General features: G+C 36.9%; 1 protein-coding gene across 1 annotated transcript; it reads right to left on the reverse strand.

Annotated features, from left to right (window-relative positions):
- Window positions 1-61: 61 nt before the first annotated feature.
- LOC117211330 (ceramide kinase) lies at window positions 62-25,890 on the reverse strand. The gene is made up of 8 exons (XM_033455072.1): window positions 25,546-25,890; window positions 12,263-12,517; window positions 7,706-7,899; window positions 6,976-7,351; window positions 2,955-3,107; window positions 2,458-2,654; window positions 2,033-2,202; window positions 62-1,607 (listed from the first exon to the last, which is right to left on the reverse strand). Exons 1-8 carry the CDS (start codon window positions 25,703-25,705, stop codon window positions 1,532-1,534), a joined length of 1,581 nt encoding a protein of 526 aa, XP_033310963.1. The 5' UTR covers window positions 25,706-25,890; the 3' UTR covers window positions 62-1,531.
- Window positions 25,891-26,155: the final 265 nt, after the last annotated feature.

The raw sequence follows: 26,155 nt of genomic DNA on the forward strand, positions 1-26,155 counted from the left end.
TTTCTTAAAATCGTGCTCGTTTCACGAAAATACATGTGTTCTCTTTTTCTCTTTCTTTTTATCTGTACAGGTAGTCAGCCATCTTGGGCTTCATAAAGAAAATATCGCTAGTCTAATGCTACCGACGACGAAACGCTTGGATCACAAAGATATCAGTTTAGTCAAAGTATCTTTGCGCGTGTTTGGATGACCATTTGACGTCTTGAAACGTTTCTTACAGAATATAGTTATGTTAGAAAACTTTAAGAGGTTTTTGGAAAGTAAAAAAAAGATCGGTCATTCGTTGTTGGAAATTTAGAATTGTCATAGGCGGCCAGAGTTGGAAAATTATCTGAAAATTGATCCAAATTAGTAAATTCCATTGGATTCTAAAGTTCAACTCGTCAAGAAACCAATTGACTATACTGATACCTTAAAGAGTTCCAAACAACACTTCGTCGATTCTCTTACGATTTTCTTATTTTCTTCGATTGCGAACTCATAGCACTTAAGTCACTTTTCTTCGTCTCTTTGGCTCGTCCTCCAGGTGAAAAATATATAATGGAGACTTAAGGACGACGCTCGTACTATACACTCTAAACTTCTATCGAGTAAACTTAAGCGCCCTAATGGTAATATCTTTAGAAATCTCATTCAGAGAAAAGTCCATCCATGCACCGAATCTACGATAATCGCATCTCAAGTGTGTATGTGTGTGTATTTTAAGTACGAAAATGCGCAACCACTGCAACAACGTTGGAAAAAGACCGGAAAAACCGGTCTCCGTTATACAAAACTCTGTAAGTACAATTTATCGGCTGAGTCGCAGCGTAGTGGAGACATCCACGATGGAATGTTCGACGATTACAGGCTATAATTTAATAATAAGAAGGGAAAAGGGAAAAGGATTGGCCGAGTATCGCTGTGCAAACGTAAAGTCCCGTATTCTTCGTGGTCTTCATGGACGTTGACATCTTTCTTGGTGGTTTCAGACCTTGATTCGAAGAAATACCGGACAGATAGGCATAGCTGTGACACGCGTCGCACGGAGTATTCGGTAGAAAGCTCCGCTGTTAGTCGGACGCTCGAACAACGACGATATCTTGTGAATTGCGACGTCATGGACTATTCAAGATATTCAATACTGCGTGTTTTGAATGTTTCCGAATTTCAAACTTCTTTCAAAAAATTTCAAACTCTTCAATTTCCTCGTTACCAATTCTACGACTTTCATACATTGGTAAACTTTAAAGTATAGATTTAACGATATTCTTAGACAGTTTTTCTGTTTCACAACTACAAACGTTTCTTCGTAGTCGTGAAAAGATGTTATGGTATACCCAGTCATCTTTGGAGATGTGGTCGCCGTGCGGGACAATTATTCGTTGTCCTCGCGCGCCACGCGTCGATATCGCGATAACGATTAATTAGGGCAAGTCGAAGGAACTATGCGATTTGAATGCCATCGTGTTCGTTCGAAAACGCGCGTTTGTCGTTCTCTTACTTTAAGCAACGCAACGTTGGTGACCAGCAGATCGACTACTACTCGCCACTAACAGAAACAGGTCCGGCCGTGAACTGGTTCCTGGGCTCGTCTCGTGAATATGTTCACTAGTTGGCAGTGTACCCTGTCGATAAATCACAGTAGGTCAATTACAGTTGTTCACATTAATATTCGGACACAGCACTACCTCTGTGTTTGTTGACTCGTGTAAGAGGGAATGATTCAAATATCATGTTATTTATTCCACGAAAATATGCATCTCTTATGCAAAGCAACAAATAGAGAGATGGTGATGTGCCCGAATATTAATCTCAGTAACTGTATACGTTATATAAAATTCTTCCCATAAAATAATCAAATAAGTCGTCCTACTCGTTTTATCTGTATTTTTTTATCCAAACGATACTGGTATTTTAAACGGAAATTAAAGGTCGATAAGGTATCAGAGATATCAAAGGTCAGCAATGAAAGGATAGTGGAAGCTTAGGTGTAAACCATCGAGGTGGAAGTGAGCATGAAGAGTCTGTAAATACACGAACGAGTGTTTACCTGATTTTCACATTGGAGCTATCGATCACCTCGCCGTCGCAGTTCCATACGCTCAGGCTCGAGTTCAGATAGCGGTTGCTAATCTCGCTACTAGACTGCATGTGCAGGGTAGGTAAGGTGCGGAACGTGAACTCCCTGGCTCTATACACCTCGACGAACGGCAGATCGTACTTGCAAAAGAAAACAGACCAGCTAGATCAATTCGAACGATCGTCGACACATTTTCTAATACTTCTGAAATAATTAGCAAACTGTAAATTGGATTTTTATTATTATAAATAATTATTATAAATAAGCGAATAAAAATAATTTAAATCTGGATTTCCCAGATAAACAATTTACATATAATCGTATGTTCATAGAGAAAATCAAGAATATACGTATATTCTTAAATTAATTAATAAATTTACAATTATTTCACATACCAAAGTCTTCTGTTTGCTGGACAACCTCAACAACATCCTGATATTGTTAAAAAGCGAGGTATGTCGGACGAGAATTACGTCTACGCAACCGTCTCCGACATGACAATGAGGGCTGAAACCCATGGGGCTCCTGGAGCAACCACAGGCGAGATTGACACCATTCACCATGAAGAATTTACCTCTGATAGTCAACCATCCTGAGGTAGATTCGAGATAAATTAAAGATAAAGATAAAGTACAAACAATATCAATAGTATCAAATAATAATAATTAGACCACGGATTTCTATGCATTTCTACGTAATTTATTGTAAAAGTGCAAAAATGTGCAGAATGAATATAATATGCAAAAATATGCGAAATATCTAAAGTATAATACTCTTCATACGTGATGAAAAAAACAAATCCCTACTTAAGTGCTATTCGTTCAATTATGTTTATGACAATACAAATTTGCATAAAAATCGACAGTTTAATAATGGATAATAGACGACTAACTGGTTATTTCTTTATCTGGAATACTGTTGTGCATGTGTTGGAGGCACCTGGTGCAGTTTTTTATACATCTTGTACTGGTTGCTGGATGGCAAGGGTCCGATAGGAGCTGGATCTCACCTTCGTAACCTTTATTCGCGAGGATCTTCTTGAAACCTGAGTTAAATTCGAGGCATGTACTATATTATACATCTTTTTATAACCATTCAATAATTTTCAAGGAATATTAACATTATTTGCCATTAGGCAGATATGACGTTACAACAATGACGAGGGAAAAGATGTACCAGCGTGGAACACGGCGAAAGAGGAAAAAAACATGATTAAATATATATTGCGGCATATATTGTAAGAAAATTATTGTTCAAGATTATGGAATGTACAATACTTCTTATTACTAATAAAGTATACAGTGCGTATTTATTTTAATTCCTCTCTTCGGTTAAGATAAAACCATCAAACAAAAAATACGCGAGGCAGAACAAACTTCATCAAATTCGGAACAAAAATGACGTGTGAGATTCCAGGAATTACGTTCTTTGTGCCACCTCCTCGGCTATCATATTCTCCTGATACCATTTTTCGATTTTAACAAGAGTTTGTTTTGAATAAGTGGAAAATCACAAGGAAAATATGACGTATGTACTTTCGACCGTTCGCGGGGAGACGCGATCTCGAAGAAGCGCGCCAACGGGAGTCGTAAATTCCCGTTACGATTTGAATAATCGATGCCACGAATCGTTCGATTCCTTATTTCGGCTAAGATAATAAGGGTGGTTGAATGAATATAACACTGATATTAACAAATTAACATATATTTTCAAAGATCCAACAACTTCAATGTGATACAATGTTACGTATGTGGAATGACAAACTACGAATGAGTACGACCTGAGACTCTTTTCGTGTTGGCTACTGTGATGATGTATCTTCTGTCGATTGACTGTCTTCGACTTGGAGATTCTACTGACTTGACTTCTGACTCCTTCTGTTCCTTGAACTGTTTTAACTCGAGCTGGTTTTAAACTGACTATTCGCTCTTATATTATTACGGAGTGAAGCTCGGTATGGATGTGCCCTTTGAACGAAGAACGCGGATTCGTTGTTCACACTTTTCGTCAGGAAAGTGAGGGTGTAACGATCCGCGATGCCCATTAGTTATGACCCACGTTAATGAAGGAAGTATGAGGAGGAAACCTCCTACCAACGTGGCTCGTGGGTGACCTCGTTCATGGGAAAAACCAGCTTTTCCATAAGACAAATATTCGCTTTTCCCCTTAGGTAACTACCTACCTTCTCCGTGACTTTTAAGAGCGAATAATAAACCCAAGAACAGTTTTAACCCCTTCACCTACCATTTTCATTCCAGAATTTTGGGCCGATTTACGTTTAGTCTGATCATCTACTGCGGGCTATGCCCGCAATATTTGCGTTTGGCCCGATCATCGTACTACGGGCTACACCTGTAGTTGTAGGTTAAGGGGTTAAGTACCAGCCATAAGCAGAAAATACTTACAGGATTGAAAATTCCGCTAAAGAGTCTGTTTATGGTGGTTCCTTAGGTTTATTGAGGGTTTGAATTACGGTGCGTGGGCCTTTGATAATCAGACAATGAAGGATGACGCACGAAATGTCCCACGCGACGTAACAACGTACTCAACTGAATACGTTTAATACCCTTATTTCATTCTGACTTCTAGCAGATACATTGCTATATAGAATTTTACAAATATATAACAAATTTTTATAGTGTATAACATAAAAAATTCCTATCGCGTATAATATAACACTATCTTCAAGTAGTTTCTTGCGGTAGTGTCCTTTACTGACGTCTCCTGTAATAAGGAACATATACGTATATATATTATGATACAATTTGAAAGTGAAACTAATCGTTACAATCACTTTATAAGAAATTTACAGTAAGAACATGTAGGAAATTAGTAATTGAAATAATATACACAAATCTAGTATCTCCGATTAGTTATTAATACATCTAGAACTATCTTCTACTGAAACGTCCATACTTTACCACACAACTAATTAAATACATAACGAATACCAAATACTTACCTGCACGAACATTTGAATTTACTCCTATTTCTGCAATTTTTTACTTCCCCGCGAGAGTACGCGCTACGGCACGCTCTCAACTAGCGCCATCTTCTTAAATTATTTCAACTTGCATCGCGTATTCGTAAAAATCTCTTAAAACACTTTCGCGAAGCGTTTCGTCTCGAGGCCTCTATATGATACTTGTCGTTCTCTTTCATCTTCTATATTTTTTTACGCATTCTTTTGGTGCTTTGTCACTGACTACGTCAAAGAGACGTACACCCTCTCACCGGCCGATATAGGAATTTGTACAAGAGATGCTATCCGAGTGAAACACTATCTGTTCTCTGCCATACAGTTTCTCCCCACTCCCACGAACTCGCACGTGTTCCCGCAAAGCTAGAACAAATCTAGTTCACCAACCTTCCGGCTTAAAGAAACTCGTAAATCGTTCTACGGCCGTACATCCTACTTCCTACGCTCGCACTTTAAACTGCACGATATAAAATAACTATACTTTACAATTTCCTTCACTTATTGGCCTCGTTCCTACATCCCTCGCGGCTATAGTTTGCCTGTCATTAGCTGACAGCTTGTTACGACTTATAAAACTATCTTTACCGCTAAATGTATCCCTTAACCTCACAAACTTTGTTCTTTACTAGTTTGCGGTTCGACCTTCTTACCTTTATTTTTGGCCTTGGCATATACAACCTACCTTTAGCCTTGAAAAAATTAATCAAACCCTTATTTATTCCTTAGCCATTCCGTTCGATTTTCGTCCAACGTTTTGAAATAAAGAATATCTAGTATCGTATTAAATACATAAAAATATAATAAAATTACTAGAAGTATGAAAAACATTCATCAAATAAAAACAAATTGTAAATCACGCGCGTGAAAAATCGTTTTTGCTAGATTACGCTAGACCTAATCAAAAAGTCACGAACTCCACAAAATAATACTACACGAGACACAAAAAATCGTGTGATTCAATTAGAAAACGTTCAACCATAAAAATGGTCGAGAACATTTTAAACTAACCAATTCTTTTCACTAAATTACATCAAACACAGTTACGTTAATATTTGGAGTATCTCTTGCCGTACTTATCGCATTGCATAAGAGGGGATGATTTAAATTTCAAATTATCTTATTTTCGTAGCACGCTAATATTCAGACACTCGTTTACGTTCTCCAATCTTGCAATTCTTAGTAACAGTTCGAACTGCGAAATACATTTACTTTCGACAATTATTTCGTATAATTAACGTCAGAAAAAATTATCACCAATATTTTTCTAACACACCAGGAAGTTTAACGTGTCATGAAAAGGAAAAAGATGCTGGTTTCGATGAAAAACAAATTGTAATTTGCTATAGAGGAAACTATCGTGAAATTGCACAATCATGACTAAACTGCGGATTTATATGCATTTATAAGAAATCAGAAAGTGCAAAACTACACGAAATGCACGTAGTATAAAACAATATAAAAAATATCCAAAAAAGAAACAGTTAGTTTCTAAAGTATTTGGCAGATAAACCAATTTTCTATCGAGGTTCTATCTTCTAACTTATATATTCGAAAGTATGAAGTTGCATAAAAATCTGCAGTCTAATCACGAGTATTAATCGTAGCAAACATTATTAGACGTTATTTAAAAGAAAAGACGGAAATCACTTTTTCGTTAAAAATTTACTGCGCGATTAAACGTTATTATTAGGAACAGGTTACTTACGTATTTTCAAGCTACAGTAAATGACTCATATTTGCGTCGAATAAGCAACACAACATTTAAATTATGCTCTCTTATACAAAGCAATAAATACATGATACAGAGTCCATTACAAGTAACTGTATCAAGGATACGATGACAGTGAAAACCCCATACAACTATCACCAACACACAAATAGCTCAATAATAAAGCTTTATTCCTTTCTTTGAAGGAACAGATATTTTACTTACCGGAGTAATCGTATCTCTGGGGTCCCATCCAACGAAACTTTTCACTGTCCCGTATCACGTCGCCTAGATAGCCGTAACTGAGCATGCTGGCGTATAGCCTGAGCAACGACTGGTCATTGTGCACGGAGGAGACGTCGAGGCCAGTGCTGTCGCCAAAAATGATATGTATCGTCGCCGTTTGCACATCGGTGGTTCCATGGAGGCTGTACGCGATCGTGTCGGTACTTCCGCTGGGTATCACTCCGATCGGAAGTCGAGGAGTCGGTAGATTCACTTCTGGATTATTCGGGTCGATTTGTCGATCCCTCGAGGTCCTCAGTACCAGGCCGTTGATCACCTCCGCGACAGTACCGTCTCCGCCGATGCATACTATCGCCTGGAACAAGTGAACAAGAATGAAACATTTCTATATAAAAATGACTTAATCTTCTTCGTCTTCGCGCCGTATTTTCGCTATTGCTTCAGGAAATTTCTATTTCTTGGAAATTTCTATACGATTTAAAACTTGTTGCGGAAATGAAAGAAAAATGAAAAAGAAAATTATGCAGGAAATAGGAGAAAAGTAGAAGATACTTTGTAGAAAAAGTTTCTCCAAATACATTGAAAGGAAAAGCACGAAATTTGGTCGAAAGAGTTCTAAAGATACGTAAGCGATAAAAGGAAAAGAAATTTTGCATCGGACGTTTCGTAACCGTGAAGCTTTGAGAACGAAATGAAAAATGAAACTTACATGGAAGTCAGTAAAATCGACGCTTAAGAGGACATCACGAATATGACCAACCCTCTCTGTAACTAGTATCTTCGCATCAATGCCAGCAATAGTCATTAGAGGCTGTACATCCTTCTCCCAAATCTTCAAACCCTTTTTCTTCCCTCCAAACGGGTTGATGAATAGTAAAATCTTCCTAGGACGATGGGTTAATCCTATAAACCAGTAATTTGCAATTCTCCGTTAAAATAGTTATGCAATCTTTGAAATAATTTATTTTTCCTACAGTTGTGAATGTCCGGTCCACAGATTATTAAAAAGACTAAATTCGTTTATTCGTGAAGGATAATGTTTTTGAAGAAACGCAACGTAGCAAACAGGAAACCGGATCAATACAGTGGCTACTGTTTCTCTCAACAAAGATAGACCAGAAAAAGATCGCGTCACACGCACGCCAAAGAACCACCCTGTTGTATTTCCGTTCTACCCACGTTTCCCCCAGAGAGAATATAGTTCGAAGGTGGCGTTTTGATTGATTGGAAAAAACGATAAGTTCGTTGCCACAGTATTAGGAATATTACGAGGTAGGCGTGCACGGATATCCATTCGTCGATTAGTTATCGTTTAACCCTCGATATTTCATTCTATGTACACAGATATACATAGTGAGTGTACTTAATTGAAGAACGCTTCATTAGGATAAAAACGTTTAAAATTCTGGAATTGTATTCGATAAAGTTTTTTGTAGAAAGATATCGCATAGATAAAATAAACATGTTTAAAAGATTACTAAGATTACTGAAACATTGTTTATCATTCATTATTTATTAGATTGTAGATTTCTATGCATTCGTGAGAAATTTAAAAAAGATTAGAAGTGCACAGAAAGCTGATAATATGCAAAAATGTATAAAACGTCGAAAGTGTAGTACTTTTTGCGATATTTGATAGATAAAACAATCCATCTATGTTTATAACTTGGTTGATTAAGCGGTTAATAATAATTAAGGATATATGTATATTTTAGTTTTTTTTACAAATACAGATTATGTGTATTTTAGGATAATTTTTTCCGTTATTATTTAGTACGTGGGCTTGAAACGACTCGAGAAGAGATAAATCTCTAGTCCAGTGTAGACAATGAAGTGGAAAGTTGGAACTATCGACCTAGACCTTGAAGAATCATCGTTTGAGTTATTAATCGTGCACAGAACCGGTTTCTTCGGAATAATAGCCGTAAGATGTTTTATTTTCTGGAAACTCACGACGTGTTCTTAGACTTCGACGTTGCTTTTTCAATCCCTCCAAGGAAGCAATCCAAAGAGCATAACATACAGTATATGATTGTTAAGTAAATCATGACCGTTTCCGGCAAACATCATGGTTTTCTTCGACCTAGAAAGAAACGCTGAGATATTTTCATAACATCGGATTAATTTCTCGGGATGAATCGTGAAATGTAAAACACGAATTCACCGAACCAATACACCAAATAATCCTACTTCCCTAAGTCCATTTACAACAAGGAAATAACACGATTAACAGTAAATTCCAGAGAATTTCAATCAATTTCAAAGAATAAAGTTCGTAACATCTTTCTCTATTTCTTAATTTATGGTCTTTTAGCTTCCAAACGGCTCTAACGGTAAACAAATGAATTTGATTTTCTATCAAACCTCGACTCGAGTGAGAATGTAGTGGCAAATTAGAATTCTAAAATTACGTTAGGTCGATCTTATGAACCCACGTAATCGTCAGAGCATCAATTTCATAGAAACTTCGAAACTTTTCCCGCAAGTATTTATCCTAAAGCTTGGGTGTGTAGATTGACCAACCCTTATCGGCCACTAACTATAAACGTAATATAAACTCTGCGTGACGACAGACTAAAATTATCAATGGAGACACTTATTTCGAGCATCGTTATTAATAAATGCGAACACCATGCGAAACACCCACTCCGTGCGTCAATCGCCATTCCAGACGCTCTTCAAACATGCACCGGCTAAACTACAGCGACGTGAAAGGCGGCAGACTGAAAGAGCGGTTTGTTTAAGCTACAGAAACTGCACGTGTGTATCCTCCAGCTTTTTATCCGCTGAATGAGCATGACGTAAAAGCCTAAGAGGTGTAGATACGTGAGGGGAAAGAATCGTGGGCGCGAATAGGGAGTTTTATAAGGTGAAGTATCGTTCTGTGAGGTGTCGTGGCATGCTGATCGATAGAACAGCGACGCTTGCAGCGGTTTCTCTTCCTCTTCGCTTCCTGTTTCTACGGAGCTTCGATACGTTGACCGCCGTTTATTCAACTAATATGTAAAAATCGCGTTGACAATCAACGTCCTGAATTTCTTCTCGAATAAGCTTGGATTTTTTCATTACTTTAAGCTCGAATCCTTCGGTTCTACTATTGGATTGTTGGATTTTTATAGATTCGAACTCGTACGTCCTCCCGGACTAGATTCTCCAATTCGTCTGACTAAGGTTCTCCGATACTTCTGAGCTTGATTCTTTTACTCTCTTCGGGAATAAAATGGAGTATCCATAAATAAAGCAAAATCGTCTAATTTCGTAGAAAAATATCATTAAAGGAAAATAATAGTAGTATATTGTTCGAGAGATAGAGATACAGAGGAATCTTTGTATTTTGAGTGCTTTTTGAGAATAATTGAAATTACGCTAAAGCGGGTATACATTTTGCAACGTAGAATACAATATCCTTGCATTCCTCATAAAAAACGATATACGAAAGGAACAAGGAATCGCGATGTATAAAGAAAGACGAGTGTTTAATTACTATAAATCTTTTCCAATTGTTAATTATTATCATTTTAATGATATTTTAACGATGATCCCCACAAGAAACAAAGTCACTCAAAGTCAGAGTACGAAATAACGAAACCGAAAATGCCTGTTGCAATAAATTTACAGATCGTTTTACAACTACATACAAATCAACTCCAAGTATTGGATGACTGATCACTACAACTGTAGGAAATCACTGGCAATCTTTGTTCCCCGGCTTTATTTTTTTGTTCTTTGCAAGCCAGCAAAAAGTATGCCTTAATTACGCAGCCTTGATCCGTAACCAACGACCTAGTTCCAGCATATGCCGTGTTTAATCCTTTCTACTCGTTCGCGGGGAAACGCAACACCGTACACAAGAATAAACGTTGAGCAGAAACATATGATGTTTCGCAAATTATTTCGTAAATGTTGGAAAACGTTATTTCATTTTCTTTCTATTTAGTTACATTCTTAAAGGGCGTGCTCATAATAATCGATATGATTTCAATTCTAGTTTAAGTTTCTTTCTCTCTCTCTCTCTCTCTCTCTCTCTCTCTTTCTCTCTCTCGCTCACTCACTCACTCTCTACTAGTTCAATTATTTAAGCAACGCGCGACGACTATCTCCACGATTCGGATATAGAAAAGAAACAATAGCGCATGCGAGCAGCACGGTTCAACTTTCACCTACTTTTCCCTTTATTTCGTATCTTCGCACGCGATATTATTAGCACAGCCGATCGATCACGTGTAGTTAACACTGGAACTATCGAAGCTAGCAAAATGACAAATTTCCAGTTCTATTTTCTTAAAATTACTAAAAGCATATATGTAGGTATTTTAGACAAAATTAATATTGTTTTTTACTTAGATGAAGACATAATTACACAGATCTATTGATTTTAAATGACACCATTTGAATTACAATGATTTGTACATAGAATATTTAGATAGGTATTTGCAGACTGGTAGTTCTAGTGTTAAGGATTTTCCCATTCTCGGTTCTCTTTTCTGTTTTCCCCTTTTCTTTCCACAATTTATAATCGAGCCACCATGCTTGCATAAGTTATTAGCGAGGATGAGGTAGCTATAGGGATTCCACGAAATCTCACCTCGTTACTCTTCGACTTCATTGTAAGAAAATCTATTTTCAGAGTCGGGATAATTAGCAGTCAATTACCGTGTCGTGTAGCGACTCTACTGAACCGTACAACGATTCGTGCAACAGTTTTGCTTACTAGTCAGCCGACTGGTTAACTCGCGACAAATAAGATCTCTTCGAATTATGTCGAGTTTGCGGTAATCTAAACCTGGACAACTCGCCAATCTTTTCTTGCTCGAATCGGAAAAATGAACACGCCAACTGTCACGATGGTTCTCGATGACCCATATTGTTTTACTAAATTTCTTAGAATAATTAGTATGAGAGAAATTTCGTGGACTGAAGAATAATGTGTATTTTAACGATTTGAATGATCTTTACATAATATCTTCGAAGATATTAAAAATTAAATATTACAATGTATTGGGTTGGCAACTAAGTGATTGTGGTTTACTACCTAATGACAAAATCCACAATCACTTAGTTGCCAACCCAATAGTATATTTGAATCGATTGAGGTTCCAGGCCAAATCAGATATTATGCAAAAGTCGCGTGGCAGTCAACGTGTTAACAAAGGCTTCGATATTTCAATTACAGAAAATTGCACGTTACGGAAAATACCAAGTGATATCTCACGATAAGAGAATTGATCGATGAACTAACAAGGAATGAAGAAAGACTGAAGCTCACCCATGAGGTAATTTCGGATGGTTTTAACCCAGGAGGCGACTTGCCTAGGGTCGGTGTGGCTCATGGTCACGCTGTGATGGCTCCATTTATTCTTTGGTCCACGTACAGCGTAGTGGAGAATGAAATTCGTCGGGCAGACGGTGGGCGAGGTAGGCGATGTCGGAGGCGGTTGTTTCTCCTTCAGATTCACCCCGTGTATCCAATCATCCCCGTAACGAACGGCGAGCACGTCAGTCATCGGTAGTGTCCATCTCGCTGAAAATATAAAAAGTGTTCGTGTCGAGTCGATACAAGTAGCTTTGAAAACAAATCCCTCCACTGTCCTATCCTTTTTGCCAATTTACGAATTCTCGTGTGACTTATTTTGCCATTTAGCCGCGTTAATTGGGAAAGTATTCGTAATTTTTTTCGTATTAATTGAGAAATGATTTTGTAATTGAATTACAAAATGAATTTTTAAAGTTGATAAGAGTATTCCGAGGGAGGAAAGCTTCCGATATTTTATTCCTTTTAACTTTGGAATGGCGAAGGGGTATGGCTTGAATTGATAAATCTTGAATAGAGAAAATAATCGACTAAACTAAAGACGATCAATATTCGTCAATTTATTTGTTCTAATTTGTCAATTCGTTAATTCTAAATTCAACGATTACAACTGTCGCTTTTTCTATGTATTCGTTCCAAGGTTATATAATAGATCAAAACGAAAACGACTACGCGACGAAAGTACGTACTCGGCTAGAAACAAAGAGAGTCGGTTTACCGGTTCTCTGATAGATGCCGTTTAATATTGCAACGAAGTGACGAGAACAAAACTACATAGACCATTCAAACCGTACGATCGTTTTACATAATTGAACGTGGCGATCTAGCGCTACTTCTTCATCCACGAAATATATACTCTTTGAAATCTAATCGATAATCGCTATCGAATAAAGAAAAGAGGAAAGAAAGCGTGCAGCGATCGATCAAACGGAACTCTAGAATCTAGACAATTTGATCAACCACCGTGACCACGTTTTCGTTTAAAACCTGAATTACAAGGTGTAATTTTATGGATTTTATTTTCACCGTGATTATCTTACTTTTCTCGTCAGAGATTTACAAAATGATCAAACAAAAAACTTTTAGGCATCTATTTGCGTCGTACGAAACTTGATCAAGGCAACGCGAAGTAACAAAGATTACCCCAGACAAGATAACCGAAAGACGAAAGGTATTCGACTACGATGTCCGTACAAGAGAACCGACAGACACGATCGACAGTCCATGAAAACGATAAATTATCGTGAAGCGCACGAAAGGAAGTCGACAGCGCGTTCTCTTGTGATTTCAGTGCGATTTTTATGAATTATCTAAATATCCTTTGCAAAAAATTCGGCCGACGAATTTAAACTCTTGTGAAAATTTTCGATAGAAAATCGAAGCGGTTCCAGTATTACATTTTTATCACAGAATTAATGTCTATTCTTCATCGAGTCGTTTCATTTTTTTTTTTTTTTAATACTTGTACTATTCGCTTTGCTAAATAAAATGTTTAATTTACTTATAATTCTCAATGAGAATTGATTGTAAAAAGTGTACCAAATAAGAAAAAAAAAAATAAAATGTTTGCGAATTTACTGCCGATTAACTTCTGTAAACTTTCATGAAAATTTTTCCCGAAAGAAATGGAAAAATATTTATAAAAATTTATTTAATATTAATAACACTAATAAAATTAATTGTTAAATTATATCAATATACATTAATTGTTAATATTCGTCCGTAAACCTTTGCAAACTTCTGTCGTGTCTCTTGAAAAAATTAATATAAAATAATAGTATCATCGTCGGGCTCGATTGTTCCATATGACACAAGAATTCCGCTAACTTTATGAAACCGCGAATTTCTTTCAACCGACCTAAATGTGACTATCGACAAACGGGACAGCTGTCGTTCAAAATGACGATGTTGTATTATGCATGTATACATAATCGACGACAAAAGCACAGGAATGAACTTAAAGTAAGTAGATAACGAAATTACGCAAAAGATAACGCGTTGCAATAACCATAGTCATAGTGTATCCGTCTTAGCCGAGTTTCAATATTCTTTGAACTCTGGTCTGGACGATTGTAGAAAATTCATAGATAGATAGAAATAGAAGGACAAAATATTTCCTAAATCGTTTGTGACTTGTTAGAAATTTGTCTCTATTGAAAATAAAGGAAAAGAAGAAATTGGAGTTAAAAATAGCAGAGGGAAGGAATTTCGAGAGTTCGAATATCTCAAAAACTCGCTATTTTTTAAAGCAGCTATTATACCCAGGTCTCGCAGGATCGATTTACGATGTTTTTGCAAGTTTCGAAATTTAATTGTCTAATCGATTGTTAAATCAATCGAGCACAGAGTAGAACGACTCAAAATATTCGATATTTGAAATTTTGTAAAAAATTCTGCACGAACAATAATCCCGCGGAATATTCCACAGGTTTTTCGTAAAATAATATTGCTGAAAAATGTTCTTATAATATTTCCATGAAATATCCTTATCCTAGAATAGGAAACAATGTTTTTACAATGTTTTCAACTCACAATGACTTATTAATGTCAAGAGATTGTCGGGGTACATATTTGTTCGAGAATCCGATTCTTTTGTCAATATTTTCATTCAGATATATAATAAAATTAGAAAATTATATAGATATATAATATTTATTTTTTACTTTTCCTTGTCAATTCACGCGACTACAGATATTAAATATTTTGTCGGCCAACTTGATCGTCTGCTTGATTTAAAAGTTACCTGTTTATTATCGTATCGCTTTTTCTTCTCGCTTATTGATAAAGCTATTGTAATAACGAGATATCGTAGTAAAATATTGCAATAACGATAAATAATCACGATACTATTACGTTATTTTATAGATGGACTAAGATTTTAAATAAATCTTTCAATTAGTAGGATTTACTGTCACTATGTGATATATATGTGAATGACTGAAGAAGCAGAGGTTTCAAGTCCTCTGTAATTGGAGCCTTAATTAGAATTCTGCAGATTGTGCCGAGATACGAAATCTGGAATCGCGTTGAAGGGAAATTGAGAATTTCCTTTTACTATCGCGAATGATAGAATGAAACTTTGCTATAAAAAAAAAAATTACGAAACCACATTAAAAAATAAAATGGTATCATAGAAAATAAATATGCTTGAATATATAATGAAAAATAAAATATCGTTTCATATATAATAAAATAGAATCTTGTTATAACAATTGACAAGGTCTTTCAGCTACGCCTACGTCTTCCTAATAATCTGTTAATCCTCGTATTGTGAACACGCAGAGCTGTAAATATAAATCTGCGCTAAAAATATGATGCACATGGCCTATTCGACGGATGATCTAGCGAGAGTATCTTGCACTTTTCCAGCGACACTCGTATCGATTCGTTCCACTTCTCCGCATAGCTTATCGTATATTTACATATACCAGTCGTTGGTTACATACTTCAATATTTTCTATTTGATCCAAAACCCAACAAATCGTCCCTTTTATCTTTCTCCTCTAAATTGTTTCTTATATATCTTACGTCATTTTATTCCCCTTTTTTTATCGTTTTATTATTTTCCTTTTCTAAATCCACACATACATCGTTTCCTAGCCACGATAAACAGACAGATAAATAAACAATACAATCATGTATCAGATACATGAGTAGAAAAAAGATGTTGCTACATAATAGCGAGAAAACATTTGGATTTATTTAATTCTTATGAAAACCACTAGAAGAGCCATTTCATCTATTCTATCGATTCGAAATAGTACTCGAGAAGTATGTAATGACTAAAGGATGTGTATTTGATGAAGGCCATTCTATGCCATCAGAAATAGGAAGAGCTTTTCAAACATCGACGTACATAAACGTAATACGAAACAGGGAAGGCAACAAGCACGTAATTCGCTAACAATTAATGGTTCGCTCCGCCCGATCGAAACGGTTTGCACAAACAATTTATCCAGCCAGTTATGTACGAAATCGTGGAGAGTGTAAAAAATTCCGCGGAATTTTCATACCCGCCCACGTGTCGGGTCGAAACTCGTGATCTAGTGGCTGTTAGGAGTCGCAGAGGCTGCGACTCTGACCCAGAAACGTATCGAGCCTTTGTTCCAGTGGTTGAAGGGCTTTCCACGCGAAGGTCGTGCCAACAGAAATTACCTTTTCGAAAGGGAACGTCGAGAGAATATAGATTGGAGCGGAAGTTCGATAAGATGGCAAACGAAGATCGCGAAACGACTTTGTCAAGTGGAAAAACAAACTCGAAAATAAATGCACGGCCAACGAGACAAGGTCGACGAGTAGCTACCCGAAACGACGAAGATCTTTTAAAACCGGATTTTTCATTTGTATTCGCCTTTCATCGTTCGTGCGGTTCGTGAAAGAATTTAGACGAAAAGCGAACTTTGTTCTTTACAACGAAATAGCCATCCAAATAGATAGACAGCACATAGCTGGATTAGCGACGAACGCGATAATTATCAAAACTGCATAATCATGTATCTTAACGAGGGGCGTAATTGCAAATGCACGTGCACTGCTTCATAGGTTTTTGTTCCTTAGCTACGAGAAACGAGATGGAAACTCGTCATATTCTAAGCAAAAACAGAACGAACAGAAAAAGTTGGAGCGAGAAATCACGAGCGTTATACGAGCGATAATGTATTTCGTATTCGTCGAAATTAGGTTAAAAATGATCCGAATATTCTTGACTAGCTTAATTACATACAATATTTTCAATGGCACTTTATCATTGTGTCTATAGTATATTTTATATATATAACCCTATTAACAAGCAGGAATTGTATCCACGATGATCGCGAAAGGGATGCCGAGAAAACTTTTCGGAAAATCGTAGCTCGATTTCCACAGGAGCTCGAAGTCCACGATAATTCGTATTGAAGGCACGCCGTGTTATTCACGGTCGAGCCTTGATTGCAGTTGTCGGGGGGAATCCGTAATTCCTCCGGGCCGCTCGTTCGCTGCAGCCTGAATTTGTTCAGGTAAATTTAGGCAGCGTCGGTCGTTCACATCGATCTCCAGTCAAAAACCTTGCTGCCAACCGAAGAGGCTGCGGAAGGTCGCCACTCTTCACCAAACGGTGAAACCTTTCGCTTCTCTCACGTTCGCTTGGAGCCACGTGACGCTATTATTCTCTAATCGCTTCCTGGTCTCTAATGGCTCATACAGATACGTCCAACGATTTAGTCGAGTGACGAGTAATTTAGTAACTTACTGTGCACGTTTAAACTTTCCCTACCACTCGCTATTAAACCGACCAAACTAAACGAAAATAAATGTTAACATCTTGCTGCAAGAAGTGTCAATATCATATTTTTGCAACAATGAGTTAAGCTCCATATCGAGTTTTTAAACAATTGTATATTCTATATAAAAGACGACAATTTCAAATTCTATCTAGAAATGGCTACAACGACATTCGTACACGCCTACGTCGACATTTTTCATAAAATAAACTTTCTGCGAAAGATACCTAGGTCAACATGAAAAACACAAATAGCGTAAGCTTTAATTCTTTTTTTCTGTGTTGGAGAAGAAATTTGAAACAGCAGAAACTGCTGTAACTCTTGTTAACATATCTTTAAGCGATTTAATACCTCAACTTTTTATAAATACTGACATTGATACTTCTTGCACCAAGCTACAGATATATTTTGATACATCTGCAACTCATTTATGCTAATCCCGGACACTTTCTATGCTCCCAGCTGGCTGCTGAAGCCAGCAAAACTCTCATAGAAAGAAGACTAAAAAGAAAACACCCCACTGACCTCGCTAAAGAAATAAAATAGACAAATTCGAAGATGGTATCCCTCTGAGGGTAGCCATCCACATGTTATTTAGCAATTAAATTAGAAAAATTTACCAAATGTCCAGCTGGACAAATTGTAAAGTACAAATTAAATAATAAAAAAAACTTTCTATGCTCTAAACATTTTTTCTTTCTATACTCTAAATCATTTGGGTAGTAGTAAGTGACTGTTGCTCATCACGCGACTAAATCACTGAAAGTGTGTTGATGATGAGCCTTTAGACAGTGTTTTCTTTCTTCTTCGATCGAGTTTCTTAAACCGAATTATCCAATGGCGAAAAAATTCTAATGTTCTTCGGAATTTTTCGTCGAGTCGCGCCGATCGATGGGAAAACGAAAATTCGCGAAAAAGAAAGACTAAATAATTGAACTACTTTCCAAAGTAATCCAAGGTCGAGTGACTGCGCGAGTGATTGGCGAAAAAAAGATAGGCGGCAGCTCTTGGTACGCAAACGTAAATTCTGTGACAGCGGGTCTTAATTAAATCGTTTCGCAATAAACACATGCTGCAACCTGCAATCGTGACACGCTGTTTTTGCTTGGTTTATATAAGCGACGACCCAGGAAGTCAGTAGACAAAAAGAAGGAACAGAATGATAACAATTAAACTCTACTTTTACTGTCTTTTTGTTGTGCCACAAAGTAAATTAAAAAACTAAACGTCCATGAATTTCTTGGAAATTACACGAATCGAGCTATCGATTACAACGAATCGTCGGTCGTAGTCCTATTTAAAACTAAGGGTTTTGTTCCACATTGGAAACAATTATAAATGTTTGCGGATTTATTTATACAATAGCCTTCTTCTTGTTTCCATTTCTATCAATATCGTTGTAACAGCGCCGTTTATTTCCACCGTATATGCGTTTAAATATATTAAAATCGCTCGATATAATAATCATCATACTTCTATTACCACAAGTGCTATTTCATTTATTCCTTCCGTGCGATAAAGAGCAGTATCGTGAAAAGTGCAGAATGATGAACCACCATAATTATCAACGACATATTTAAAGCCATAATTATTAAAGATGCACAGAATGCACAGAAAATGCAAAAATATATAAATTATCCAAAGTACAGTACTCGGTATAATATTTAGCATTCTCTGTCTAAATTCCATTTTTTTAAGTATCTTCGTAAAAATATGAGTTTGTATACATATCAGCCTACTTATAGTACTATTTTATCGTTTTACGCCTTGCGGATCCCATACAGTGATCACAAACAGAACGATTAAATAGCAAATAAAAAACAAATAACATATGGAATAGGCAAGAAAATTCCGTGACGCGCGCGCAAAAAAAAGTAGTAGTTAACGGAACGACGATCGACATCGGAAATATGGCAGAAATGGTATGCGCAGCCACGTCATCAAGATAATTGAGCCGTGTGCCAAAACATCGTTGTACTTGGTCGTCGAAGAGGATGCGAATCAATACGACTGGAAAATCTTCAGGATGGATAACGAGGTCGGGCAATTTTTCTCTTTTTCTTTTACTTCCTACCATCTGCAAAAATACTTTGGCCGGAGAAGAGAAATTACGTAAACGAAACACCCGCATAAATTACGCTAAAGCCATATACACGCTGCGGAACACGTACCTATTCCGCTATATCGGTGTAATATGCAACAAATTGCAAGTTTCACTTTTGCATGTCTCGCGTTTATATAATACATTCCGTTGCATTTCTCGATTCGACGCAACTCTCAAAATCGATATAATGGGACAGAGGCTCGAATCTTCCCACTTATCCTGTCGCGATCCTCCACTTTTTTATGTTTCAATTTTGCTCTCACTTTAGCAAGCGAAAGACATTTGCAATGTTGTAGGAAGATGTTTAACAGGGAATTGCATATACCAACGAGAATTCCTTTTATACGTTGGTCAAACTTGAAATATTTTCAGACATTAGAAAAATACAGTTGGGTGGAAAATGATCTAACGGTGTAGGGTTAAGGACAAATCGGGAATTTTTATACGGTACAATTATTCTAATTTTTATCCTAATCCTGCAACATTTAATCGATAGTGTTGATGACAGTTTATTTTAAAAGGAAAGGACTGGAGGCGAAGAGATGGAAATGTATTGGTTATGCAATTATCAATTATGTTCTAGCATCGGCATTGACTCAACTATATACGTCTTAATTACAGTAACTAAAATTCGATTAACTACGATTGACATCACGTGTTTGTCTGTCTCCGAAGAATCGTTTCGCTGCACATTTTATCGAGCAATTTGTAAACATTGTGAGCCTTAAAATTCCGTAAGTCGACTTGCACCAAATATGTCGTTACAACACTCATACATCGTTGAACATGATTTCGACACAATAGATACCGATAAAATCCAAAACATTCTTTCAGAAACATTTTAACGAAACGTTGTATTGGGTTGGCAACTAAGTGATTGTGGATTTTGTCCCAACCCAATATCTTCTTACTTTCCCCGTGACATCGTTAACGATACGCGTTAATCTTATTCCGGAAGCGAAACGCTACAAATACTTTTAGTTGGAACGAAGATGGGAGAAGTGAAACAGGTAACCGGTTGAATTGCTGGAATCGAGGAGAATGCGGCCAACGTGTGGTTTGACCTTAACGGGTTGGACCGATAACGTGGATAGAATTCGATTCGAAAGAATCAAAGTGGAATGCGTTTATACGAATTTGCGTTCGACCACGGTGAATCGTTTGGGGATCGTGACCACGGTTATATCGGTACCGATCGAATTTTACCGTAACGAGTCGACAAAATTCCCATTGGATCTATTCGAATCGCAGCTATTCGAATTAAGATGACGGAGAATTTATTGAATTTGCAAATTATCGAGATCGATGCTTCTCGAATTTATGAACGGCGGTAATTCATCGAATTTGTGCAGGTCATCGAGATCGAAATTCGTGGAATTGCAAGAGACGAAGAAAATTTTAACGAAGGCAATCGAACAACGATAGAGACAAAGCGGGAAGAGAGCAGAAAAGAAAGAGATAATAATCGTATGCAAATAGGAAGCGCTGTATACTAGCATCACCGTACGCGAACAGAATACCAAATGGGAAGAACGTTGTGAGGAGCGCTAATTTATTTCATCTTCGATACTTCTCTGGCCTGTGTTCTTACACGCGTAACCGCGCTTCAACTCGATTACCTTTTTCATCTCGCATTCTGTTTTTCACCAACAGCACAAAAGCAGTAATAGGGTAGACAGAACATACCACAAAACATACCACAGCTATCGAAACAATAACTTTTTTATTATAACACTCTGAACAGTCACTCTGTTTGATTCGTACAATAAATTTTACTGCTATATCTAAAGTTCAATTCTTTACCTTGTTTGTGAAACGTTCGAACTGCCACGCGACGAGATTGTCACGTAAAATTAATGATAAAAAGAGGAGTAGCTAAGAATAAGTTAACTTGACTGTGCTTTTATAATTTTGTAGGCTTTTATTCACGAAAATGATTAAGTATAATATTACGATGAAGTAGCGAAGTTAAAATAGTTGTTCAAATCACGGCCAAACTACACAAGACTCAAGACTCAACACTAAAAAGGACTCTTCTTGGTCGAATGCTTGCAGTTTTTATATGTTGCGTTTGTAGGTATTGAGTGGCAAAGAGCGGATCCTAATTGCTTTACGTAATGGGGAAAATGTAAAAGTCAGATCAAAGCCTAAGAGATCGCTGTCAGGTAGTACGGGATGACGTGGATTTGGGTATGGTCGTCACAAAATCACCGGTGATCTGTCAATTTCGCGATTTCTTGTGTCTCCTACGTGACAACGTCAACGTTTTACCGATCCTATACACTCCCAGAGCATCCGAATCTACGCAAAGTATAATCTTATCTCACATCTTATCTTACATCGTAATATCTTGCATAAAATAGAAATGACAGTCCCAGTATAAAATTCTTTCGTGTAATTTATAAAAAATATAACAGATAGGAACGTTGAAAGAGAGAAAGAAACAACTCATCGAGATAAGAAACAGACGAAGAAAAAAACGATTATACGTTGAATATCGTAGTAGAGATTAGAGATCAAGGTATACAAGAAAGATCAAGGTTGGATCGTGAGAGGTGTAAAGAAGACCTGTCGAGTACCTGTAAAGGAGACCTTTTCTTTAATATTCAGCGTCCACACGAATACACGGAAACGGAACTATGTGTAAACAAGACTCAAGGACGCGCCTTCTCTACATGTGTCGCTGTCTATGAAGTGGACGCCAATCGCCGAAAATCTATCGATATTCCGTGCTTATACGCGATACACGTTGAGTTATCTGTTAACTCTTTACAACGCTATGCAACTTGGATATTACATACAACTTCGTGCAAAAGTGAGACAGTACGGAATCAGTTTATTGAAATATTATTCGTAAAAATTTCTTAAAAGACTTCCTGTTGAGAAATTGAAAAGAAATTATTATATTATAAAATTCTGTATTTTAATGTTTAATGATAATATTTAAAAATGTTAATATTTATATTTTAAATATTATATTATAAGATTAATTTAACCCTTTCTTTAACAAACAAACGAACGTCCTGTAAAATTATCAAAACAAGTTTCTTCTTGTTCGTCGTTATCACCAATCCGAATGATCGAATTAATTATCAATAAATTGATATACTGAATAATATCTGCAAAAGATTATTGTCTCAATGTCATGTGTCACGCTTATCAGCCGTTGCATGTTTTAGAATCAGAATGAGACTTTGTTACAAAACAACAATGTGATACGACGTGATCGGACAAGCCGTACCTATCGTACCTATCGATCGTTTCGTGAACAACTCGAGAGTGCAATCAATTGGTCCGCTACTTGTGGTTTTGACTGGTCCTTGACTCAATCTTCGATCAATTGTTAATAATTTCATCCGAACTCGTGTTGGTTCAACGAATAAACTTCTCATAAAATTATTTGAAAACTCGATACCTCGGATTGATAAAAGGATAACACAGTTTTATCAAACAATGTTATTAATTTCATTAAAGTATTTTAAATCTCTATTATTAAAATATTTTGAAAGACCACTCGGTTCGTTGATAACGATCAATTCCTTAGCGATATGTTTCAAGTAGAAACATATTCATTTCTAGCGATGAATATTCTACTAACCTAATATTCATCCGCGCAATATTAAAGATAAACTGCAATACGACCTGTAGCGACGATCGAGAGTAAACTTTCCAACGATTTCTGTCCCGTGGCTCGCTATACAAAGACCCTATTCTTCGGACAAGATGATTGCCAGATGTCACAAGTTTGCAAAATGATACATCCTCGCAGAATATTTTCAGCTAGCCTAAGGAATTTAGCTAAGGTTTTCCAAAGGGACAAATAGTCTGTGGCGGCACTCAACAGCAAATACCACCACTCGACACTAACTAGTGCAGCAGACTAACGACGGCAGCGTAGTAGTTAGCGCCTTAGGTTACGAACGTTCGGAACCCCGGGTTCGAATCCCGGCGACCGGAGTCCGATTTTTCTTCCATGCATCTAAATTGGAAAAAAAATAGCAGTCCCCCATCAGCGGCATCTACAACCAGCGCTACAATTATCACGGACAACACATACATTTCAAGTCTTTTTCTTAACAGTCCTTAACAGGACTCGGGACTCAGCCACTACGGGATGCTTGCCGCTAGCAACTTTTTCTCAAGGGTGGTTAGCATCCTTTTCCAGCCACCAACACAAAATTAGCCAATTAACAGCGACGTCTATTTCCCTTACTTTCCGAACCAAGGCTGCTTTCCTCAACGAATCCGATGATCTCGTATCCTTAGACACCCCATCATAGTTTTTCTATGCAGCATCATCGTGAAAGTCAGTCGTTAGACGCCTGTCCGAATTGATGGCTGGTAGTTAGCAGTAATAATTGATCAGAGCTTCTCGACATTTTAGGCAATCATCATCCGAACTTGTATCCGTACATCGAAACGCATCGACCCGAGTTCGAACTTGTAATCGCGAACCGATAATAGTAACCGCGAGTTCTATGCCTAAGTGTACACATAGAATATATGTTAATAAATATTTATTGTTAAATATATTCGAGTGTTTCTTCAGTACTTATTACGACCTACCCACCCTCAGACCGTTCATTATCAACAACTGATGTATAATAAAAAAAAAAAGAACAACGTTTCTATAAACACCAGAGTCGTTGTGGTCCCATTAACAGCTTCCGGAAAAGTTACGAGTCGCACGATTCCATCGCAGAACCGTAAATTCGCTCCTCATTTCCTATTATCCTATTCACGTCTATTCAAATCCTCCAAGATAAAAAAACGATAAAAATAATCGGTCAATTCTTGGAAAACAGTGGAATTATAGGGAAATGAGTTTCTCAGCGGAAGGGATAAGTTCAAATAAGGCGCGTTGAGCTTCCTGAGAATTGCAATCTAATGGGACGAAACTCGAAACGTACGAACTACGATATCTATGATTAAGTGAACGATCCAATATTCGATCCAATATTTCGGTTCGAGATAGTAAATGCCATTTCAAAGATAATCAAGAAATGTTGAACACATACTAAAAATATTTTTCGAGGATAAATATTACAATTAAATGTTTTAGAGAATGATAACAGACTAAAAATGATTGGAAGAAAGATGTATTTTAAATGGCAATTTATACCTTTCATTGATACACAAGAAATAATTTATAAGGAACTAATGAATAAGGAACTTACAATCAATATCAATATACCAGTATATCAATATACCAAACATCAGTATCAAAACATTACAGAGAATAACAATCTTACAATTTAAACCATGAGAAAATTAGATAGGAAGTTATTGCAAAATTCTAAAGATTAAGAATAAATTATCGATGATTTTTTAGATTTATCTCGTCTTTCATAAGTGTCTTAATATTTATAAAGGGCGATGTATATATATGTATGTTATGTATATATATATGTATATATATGTATATGCATGTTTATATATATATGTTCTGGCAGATAAAGTTGAGAAAATTTAGTCCGAGTCTTGCGCACGATACCGTACTCTCTAGGGTAACAACAACAAGGCATTAAGGCGCAGGCGATAAAATCGTCCTAACCGTGTCTACTGCTTCTTTGTCTTCATTTCATAAAAACAACCATCAAACAATTTTCGCTAAAATATGAACAATTATACAATTTCATATTCTCGTGAATATAATTAAAGAGATAGGGTCCAAATAGAGATCTATGTTTTCCCTACTAAATGTTACGACTATATTTACTTTGGACATTTTATATATTTTTGCACATTACATGTATTCTGTAGTCACAGTCTAATTATCACATACTCACAACGAGTCTTTCTCGATGTATTCTCAAAGATTATTCGATTAATCGACGATAAAATCCTCACATGTGAATTTTAATTGTACTTACTATATGGAGGTTTCTCCGTTTCCCAGATGAGAGTGCCACGATGAAAGTAGACTCTGCACCGTTTCTTTTTTACCACAAACGTATTCAGGAGGACAGTCCTGGAGGACTGGTCTGTGATCTCCTGCATCATACTGACGGCTGGTTTTGACTGCCTTTCCATAAGTAACTCGTTCAACAATAAGATCGTAGGGAAGTCATCTTTACGTCGATTGATTTGTTATACGCGAGAAGATCGACGCGGAAATCGAAAACAACGCTTACGAATGGAACACGAACAGAGAAAATTCTTTACAATCCTACTCGCTCGTTAGCTGGAGCACAACTACGGTGCACGATCGACTCAATGAGATTCGTGTCAAATCGTACGCGATCGACTTTCATGACCACTAGCGCCTCCAACCAACAGTTGCCGTAATTATGAAAACAAAACTCGCTCTCACTCGGTTATCGACTTCTCTTCAACCATGTTTTCTCACGTGGGTTGAAGCCTAGCTTTCTGGGATAGAAAATAGATCTAGCGGCTTATTAGACTTTGGGTGACATAAATGGACATATTAAGCTAGGAATAGATCAAAGCCTGTACTGCATTAGTGTACCCATATATGTACAT

Source organism: Bombus bifarius, unplaced genomic scaffold (genome assembly GCF_011952205.1).
Source record: "Bombus bifarius isolate JDL3187 unplaced genomic scaffold, Bbif_JDL3187 scf7180000008232, whole genome shotgun sequence".
In the NCBI taxonomy this organism is placed as follows: Eukaryota; Metazoa; Arthropoda; class Insecta; order Hymenoptera; family Apidae; genus Bombus; species Bombus bifarius.